This window comes from Limulus polyphemus, unplaced genomic scaffold (assembly GCF_000517525.1).
Source record: "Limulus polyphemus unplaced genomic scaffold, Limulus_polyphemus-2.1.2 Scaffold2846, whole genome shotgun sequence".
Lineage (NCBI taxonomy): Eukaryota > Metazoa > Arthropoda > Merostomata > Xiphosura > Limulidae > Limulus > Limulus polyphemus.
The window spans coordinates 98,487-107,016 of record NW_013668456.1 but is presented as its reverse complement, the minus strand read 5'-3'; the positions used below and the strand labels follow the sequence as shown (position 1 = coordinate 107,016).

The 8,530-nt window shown below is 32.6% G+C and overlaps 1 protein-coding gene across 1 annotated transcript in view; it reads right to left on the bottom strand.

Annotated features, from left to right (window-relative positions):
• Window positions 1-8,530, bottom strand: part of LOC106468043 (centrosomal protein of 104 kDa-like) — a 49,850-nt gene that overhangs the window by 19,274 nt on the left and 22,046 nt on the right. Inside the window, exons 14-18 of the mRNA XM_022396345.1 lie at window positions 6,353-6,414; window positions 3,900-3,972; window positions 2,206-2,229; window positions 1,591-1,715; window positions 880-1,093 (exon numbers count right to left, since the gene is read on the bottom strand). Of these exons, the coding sequence (XP_022252053.1) occupies window positions 880-1,093; window positions 1,591-1,715; window positions 2,206-2,229; window positions 3,900-3,972; window positions 6,353-6,414 (498 nt within the window). The remainder of the gene's footprint in view (window positions 1-879; window positions 1,094-1,590; window positions 1,716-2,205; window positions 2,230-3,899; window positions 3,973-6,352; window positions 6,415-8,530) is intronic.

Genomic DNA, 8,530 nt, shown 5'->3' with positions numbered 1-8,530 from the left:
TTACATCAAGAATGCAATCGCAGTTGTCATTGATAATCCTTTGGCCATCTTACATCAAGAATGCAATCTCAGTTGTTATTGATAATCCTTTGGCCATCTTACATCAAGAATGCAATCTCAGTTGTTATTGATACTTCTTTGGCCATCTTACATCAAGAATGCAATCTCAGTTGTCACTGATACTTCTTTGGCCATCTTACATCAAGAATGCAATCCCAGTTGTCATTGATACTTCTTTGGCCATCTTACATCAAGAATGCAATCTCAGTTGTCACTGATACTTCTTTGACCATCTTACATCAAGAATGCAATCTCAATTGTCACTGATACTTTCTTGGCCATCTTACATCAAGAATGCAATCTCAGTTGTCATTGATACTTCTTTGGCCATCTTACATCAAGAATGCTAATCTCAGTTGTCAATGATACTTCTTTGGCCATCTTACATCAAGAATGCAATCTCAGTTGTCATTGATTCTTCTTTGGCCATCTTACATCAAGAATGCAATCTCAGTTGTCATTGATAATCCTTTGGCCATCTTACATCAAGAATGCAATCCCAGTTGTCACTGATACTTCTTTGGTCATCTTACATCAAGAATGCAATCTCAGTTGTCACTGATACTTCTTTGGCCATCTTACATCAAGAATGCAATCTCAGTTCTCATTGATACTTCTTTGGCCATCTTACATCAAGAATGCAATCTCAGTTCTCATTGATACTTTACTGTAAAATAATGACTGCTGAATGTCTTTTTTTTTCTAATTAATAAGATCATATTATGTAACCAAAACATATTTCTGGAAGAAAATAAAATATCTAAAAATGTGACACATCAATGAATTTGTCGAGTCTTCTTCTAACCCAAGAAACCTTACCTGGCTGTCAATCTTGTCAAATTCCTTAAAGATCCTGCGAAACATGATATTTTTCCGGGTCTTCTCAGTGTCCCGAGGTAAATGTTGCTTAACCACTTTACCCACGCTTTTGTACAAGCCAATGATTATACGTTCTGCCACCTCTCTTACTGAGCCTGCCGGATGGGCTAAAGCTTTCACACTGAACAGCATCACATTTCCTACTGTCAAACCCCTGGAAGTCATAAAAAATATGCACAATAAATAACATAAGAAGTAATCTTATTTTAACAACATTTAAATATTCACATCCTTTTTAAAATCATAGAAGTTGAACGAGGAGATGTACAGTAAGTTCGCCACGGTCAAATCAAAGTTTTAATTTAATGATGTAGAAGAAATATCAGTTAACACTCACTGGTTTCTAATCTAGAACTTGTATGATCAGAAACTGGCAGGCCTGTACTGAATTATTATGTCAAATGCATGACGAAGGTCATTATTTACCACTTTTTTTAAGGCCTTACTTAACGTAACTCAATAATCAATACTTCAGTCAAAATTACGTTGAACCAACTTTAATTTTTCAAGCTCAACTCTCCAGAGTTTACAATAAAGAAAAAAAAAGCAGTCTGGAAAAAGGTTATAATAAATACTATTTATTTCAATAAATTGTGAATTTTTATGACAGATTGTACAACTGTAAATTAGAATAAAGACTGTGGTACTCACTGCCGATCACTAATAGAATACTTGCGTATTAGAGCTTCAACCAATTCACAGCGGCTCTGGGCTAAGCGAGCGTTGATGGTACCAGGAAAAGGTTGGAGCGTATGAGTAGGTACTGATTGTAAAGACTTAGAAACAGATAAAACGTACAGGTCAACAAAGATTAGGTATTGGTATTTTATTAAAATAATAGTAAGAATATATATATGTATATTTCTAATATAGTTTCATGTACTGATTTACATTTCAAATTTGTTGTATTTAATATTGGCTCACAAATTAAGTTTTGCTTTTAAATGAATATATACAATTATTTCATATTAGGTAATTGTTACGTACAGTAAGGAAAATATGACAACAAAATAATTTCAAAATTACATTTTTAAATATTTTAAACTACTTCTTACTCTGACATCTTTATAATCAGCCATTTTTTAAACATTTCTTACTTTCACATCCTTATAATCAAGCCATTTTTTAAACATTTCTTACTTTCACATCCTTATAATCAGCCATTTTTTAAACATTTCTTACTTTCACATCCTTATAATCAGCCATTTTTTAAACATTTCTTACTTTCACATCCTTATAATCAGCCATTTTTTAAACATTTCTTACTTTCACATCCTTATAATCAGCCATTTTTTAAACATTTCTTACTTTCACATCCTTATAATCAAACCATTTTTTAAACATTTCTTACTTTCACATCCTTATAATCAAGCCATTTTTTAAACATTTCTTACTTTCACATTATATATATATATTTATATATCATTATTAAGTATAGTTGCATTAGTATAAAAACACTTTTCATTCAGAATGTTTTCATATCTAAACCTAATTAATTAGTTTTGAAGTATTGCAGCTCTGTTTAGTTTTTTTAACCAAATAGTTATATTTTTATTTCATGATGTTTAATTTACAGGCATCAAACACTTCCCCTAATCTAATTTCTTCCCATTTTCTTCTAGTAAAGTATTATGTGTTTAAAAATTTACACCCATAAAATATTAATGAACATGTTTTTCATTAATGAAATCTTCAGTTGTTTCTTCATCTGTCAAATGATGTCTGCATTCAGAAACCTTGGTAATACACTTGTCACATCATAAAATATACTTAAACATATGGACAAATTACAAGCAAAATTCGTGAACTGATTCTTCTTTTCAGGCACCCAGAATTAGAAGCACTGCAGCCAAGTTTGTTCTTGAAATGGCTGATTATAAGGATGTGAAAGTAAGAAATGTTTAAAAAATGGTTTGATTATAAGGATGTGAAAGTAAGAAATGTTTAAAAAATGGCTGATTATAAGGGACACACACACACACAATTTTTATTCATAATAAACCATAAAATTGTCATGAAATTTCACCTCCTGTAGTAAAAATCCAAATTGATGTTATTCATTATGTTATAGTACAATATAAAGATTGGTGTTTACAATTATCCAAACAACAGAGAAACATGCTTTTTTTGAAGTTCATGATACAACTGTGGTAACCCACAGGATAGTGTAAGTGAATTATTCACTGATACTATTGTGATAAGAGCAGAGAAAAATAGTTTGTTTTGTCAATTGGATTCTAAAGTAATTGAATCAGCCTAAGTGGACTTTTGACAAGAAAAGGAATAATTTAGAGTTCGAGATACAACTGTGCTTCTAAATAGATGATGCACCAGATAACAATGAAGAGAAAGAAAGAAAGAAGACACATGCATCTAGAAAGAATGAAAAACTAACATTTGGGTATCATAAAACTCATGTGGAGAGCTATTTTGACTGCATACAGTTATGGTTTGATATTATGCAGCCTAACAAAATAAACATTTCTTTATAACAATTAATGATGACTACTGAGATCCATGGACATGGATATAAACCATCAACATTCATCTAAGAGGAATTAATTGCCTATATTTTCCACTGAACTAAAATCAAATAAACAGTTATCTTGCACAGAACTATGTAAGTTCACATGCACTAACCATGGACATATTCAAGTAGGTTATGGATTGGTTAAATAACATTTTGCTGGACTTGTACACAGTAGAGGCCTCCTTATACGCTTGTGAGAAAAGGTATTAAAGACATTTATAAATACTGTTAACTTGAACCTTTCTTTTGGTATGTTTTCACCACTGCTTCTCTCATGTAGTTTCTTAAATATAAAAAACAAACAAAATGTGTGACATTATATGATTACAACAAAGATATTGATCATTTCATCAAATTTTAAATGTTTTACAATTGATGTATAAATAAATATAAATCTTTAAAAAAAAAGAAACGTTTGTGATAAACTTACCGTATCACCAGTTCTGGTGATGACTAAAGGCAAAGTCCTGTTTATTGCTGCTGAAATCTCATTTTTTGGAACTCTGAATGAAAAGGAAAAGACAATATTTTAAAATATTCCATTGAAAAATATTGTTGTATTGTTGTTTTTTTAGCTGGTTGGTTCTTTCAAATTATTTGGTGAAACTAATTCAAAATCCAGTCCACGTAAACTGTATTAAATTAGTTTATTTTCTCCTTTAACGATTATGCAAGTTTGAATACTTGTACGCTGTTGTTAGTTGTTGTAGACCTACATTAAAGATGATTAACTAATATAAAACAATTCAAATTTCTTTTACAAAATAACTCATTAAACAAATTACAAATATGCCTTACAATAATATGCAAGAGAAATGTGGCATTACATAAATGAACATAAAGTAGGCCTAGCAAAAGTTAAGCCTACTTTGGATTCATAATGTTAGGAAACATACAGACTCAAAAGTCAGTTTAACTCAAAAATATGACACTCTATAACCTTATTTCTTTCAAAAGGTGGACCTTTAAAAAGTACTTGGGTCATAGGGTATCGTATTTTGGGGTTGATAATAGTAAATAACTACTTTAGTTAAACATATTCTTCAAAGTACTAGCAATTCAATAGCTTGATAATAAATACTGGTCCTAGGTATGTTGCCATCAAAGGTACAATTAAAAAATGTCATCCCTAGTAGCTATGCTACCCCTCACCTAGCAGCCATGCACGATTTAAAAATTTATCCCTGGTAACTATGCTACCCCTCATCTAGTAGCCATGCACGATTTAAAAATGTCATCCCTGGTAGCTACGCTACCTCTCATCTAGTAAAGGAACAGACAAGTGTACAGCCAGAAGGCCACTGGTAACACCAGTAAAGAAACAGAACAGTGTACAGCCAGAAGGCCACTGGTAACACCAGTAAAGAAACAGAACAGTGTACAGCCAGAAGGCCACTGGTAACACCAGTAAAGAAACAGAACAGTGTACAGCCAGAAGGCCACTGGTAACACCAGTAAAGAAACAGAACAGTGTACAGCCAGAAGGCCGCTGGTAACACCAGTAAAGGAGCTTTCTTCTACTACTAACTAGGCAACCAGCATCCACACGAAAAGGTCATCATCTGTTGGCACAACCCCCTGGGATTGTAATCTCAAATCTTATAATGCAGAACTGATTTTGTGGCAACAGAACTCAAACCATGGCCCCTCAGATTCACAGACCATCATGCCGACCACCCAGCCCTATAATGTAGAAGTATACAACAAATCACGAGCTTGGCATCCACTTCCCCTAACAAATTATATAGAGCTCTACTGATCTTTATCATTGATCTTAGACAACTAATGATAGCTGGCATAGTTTAAAACTCCAGGTTTTAGTTGATCATACTTTTTAGAACCTAATAATTCCATAATATAATGGCATATCATATGGTAATTCTACTGTTTCAAAATTTACGTATACAACAAATTGAATGAAATTGTACTTTGACAAGTCATCTAACTACCATATTTCTGTATTATACCTTATATGGTGAATGAATATTAGGGCAACCAATCAGAGTGGATTATTGAGATCATATTTATCATGTATTCATCACTGCCAATTTTAATTATATTTAGAACCTTTAACCTACGTATTGACCCAATGAGGTTCCATCAGTTTTTTAAACAATTTTTCTAAACAACTTATGCACCAAACTGCTTTTGTTTCACAACTTTGTTGTTCACAGATATCCTAAAAACACCATCAATATTGTAACTAATCTTACTGATTACTGCCACGGTTCCTTAAACAGAAAGTTAATGTTCACCCAATGTTTTTGTTCTTTTTTTTTTGCCAGTTCTTCACACTGCATGTTGTATCAAGCGTAAAGCATAAAATAACTCAATTTGGTGCAATGTGTGTGGCACACCAGCAGTCAGTAGTTTAAAGGTCAAACTACACAGCAGGTCAAATCCATGGATTCCCTCATGCAAGCTTAAAATCCAAATTCTTGTAAGAAATCAACATTATGTCTCCTTGCTATAAGAAAATCCATTTAGTTAAAAGAGAAGAAATATGAGTATTGAATTACACACTACTTAGCCACATACATATAAAATGTAAGAATAATTCGGTGATACTTTCTGAAACTCAAATAATGCTTGGAGATGGCTTGAATGGGTAATGAAGAAAAACATTAATATAAGTTTAACATAACAGCAAACGTACAACGTTTCAACAAGGTTTTGTCATCATAAGGTACCTATATTAAAGTTTTTCTTCATTACCCATTCAAGCCGTCTCCAACCATTATTAGTCTCAAAGTGGGTTCCTCGTCATCGGATTTCTGAAACTCTCACAGGAAAATTACGCTTCTGATAATCCTACTTTGTTGCGAACAAATAAGTCCTAGTTATCAACATTTTCAAAGACTCGTAAGATTGACCTTTACTTACCTATTGGAAGGAAGAAATTGGGTGAAAACAATTTTCAAAAGTTCCAGAGCAAGAATAAAAACCTAAAAAAAAACAGAACAAGAGTATTAAAACCAAAAATGATACTAAAAACAACCATCTGTTACAAAATATTAAGATTATATGTAAAGAAAGCTATATAAATGTAGATCTATAGAAACATAATGAGTTATAACTACCTAAGATACACACACATCAGTGACTCAAAAACATATGGACAAACAAAAACACATTGAAGAAAACATCTCTACAAAAGGGGAGTGAAATTTCTTCCCACTTCCAAAACACAGAAGAACCTACCAGACAACAAGAACAAAAATAGTGAAAAACACACTATAAAATATGCAGATGAAACTGAGGTACAAAATATATTGTGAGAAATGTGTCTTGGTAAGAGAGGTACCTATCATAGAACCATCTTTTAGATTCAACCTCTATTTTCAAGCATCACAATTAGAAGAAAGAAAAAAAAGGGAGTTCTCAGGCACACAATGTCCCATTTCGGGGGGGAGGTAGTTGCTCCTAATGAAACAAAATTATGAAAATAAAATAAAAACAGATTACAACAATTGACCCACTTATCTCCTTGTGTGTTCCAACCCCCTATAACAGTCACATACCCTCCCCCCCCAAAAAAAAAGTAGTAATAAACTAAACTAATCAACCACCCTAAACATATCCTGCTAAATTCATGGGTCAAAGCTATTGTTCTTTGAGGCATTATGGGATATGTTTTAAAAATGTTCCTTTGCAATTTTAAGCATTTTTGAGGGTTATATATATATATATATATATAGATAAGCATAAAGTACTGGGGAATGGTTGGTCATTGAACAAGTTCTTAATCATTTCAGTAGATTTGTACCTTCTGCTTTAAAACAGCACACAATTGAGTGAATTATATAAAATACCCACACATTCTAGCTGACACATCATGTACTAGATAACCCTGACATACAGGTCATGCAAAAGTAGGCACTGTGTAAATGAAGTAAATCTATTAAAGGAAAAAGTTTTAATGATGGTTTTATACAAAGTACTTTTTTATATTATTAATAGTGAAATTGAGAAACATTTTACTATTATACAGTAAAGAAACTTTGGTAACTCTTACAGCTGAAAATCTTGCTGTTTTAGTTTTATAACTAAAAGAATTATATAAGTAACAAAATATTTAAGTTCATTACAAGTTCTGCAAAAACACAATAACCGAGACATTTTTTGCACAAATCTGAAACAAAATTCTCATCATTTGTCAAAAGTATTTATTTCAATTGTAGCATTTCTTATTTTTATGACTAAATCTACGTAACGAGTACATGTATCAGATAAAGTAGCGGGGGTATTCTAGAAGATTCGCTAGTGTGTTACGACAGCGGGGGTCACGTGACGAGTATTCTAGAAGATTCGCGTTAAACTCTAGTGTGTTACGACAGCGGAAGTCAAGTGACGTTGGTAGCACGTGTTGAGAGCCTAGAAAATTCTAGAACAGGTGGTATTATCGTATATAAGTGCGCTAGACAGTGAGAGAGACAGACGAAGCAAAGGCAGTTAGAAAGAGAGAGTGGAGAACCAAGGTCAGCGGTTACGGTCGGCGGGAACCGAGGATAGCAGATACAGAGATCGGAAGTATAGTTGCTGACAGGCGGAGATAGAGACGGACAATTGAGTCAAGCACGGTAGAAAGTGAGTGAATTGTTGTGAACTATAGTGTGTGTAACTGTGAGAATTAAGTGTATTGCAAAGTTGTACTGAGGAAGAATAAACAAGTTTTGTTTAAGAAAGGACTTGTATCGTAGAAAAATTAACAAACAAACATACAGAGACGTAACAGTAGCATTTTCTATTTCCAGTTTATCAGGTATAGTTATTAATACTTTAATTATTCGTAGTAATTAAAATCATCAATTTTTTTTTTGGTCGGTTAAAATTAATTAGGTCAGCATTTAAGACATTCTCTATTAACACCCTTTCATAAAAATAAAGGTATAAGTTCATAAGTTCACAACATTACGAGAACAGTCGGCATCCACAGGTGTTATTTTTTTGTTATTTGTTTTGTTATTAATTGTTATTTTTTCTGATGGGGGGGCCAAGTTTAGGATTACGAGCTGGCCTAATAATTATGGAACACTCTGAGACGAGGCAGGTTTTTAAATG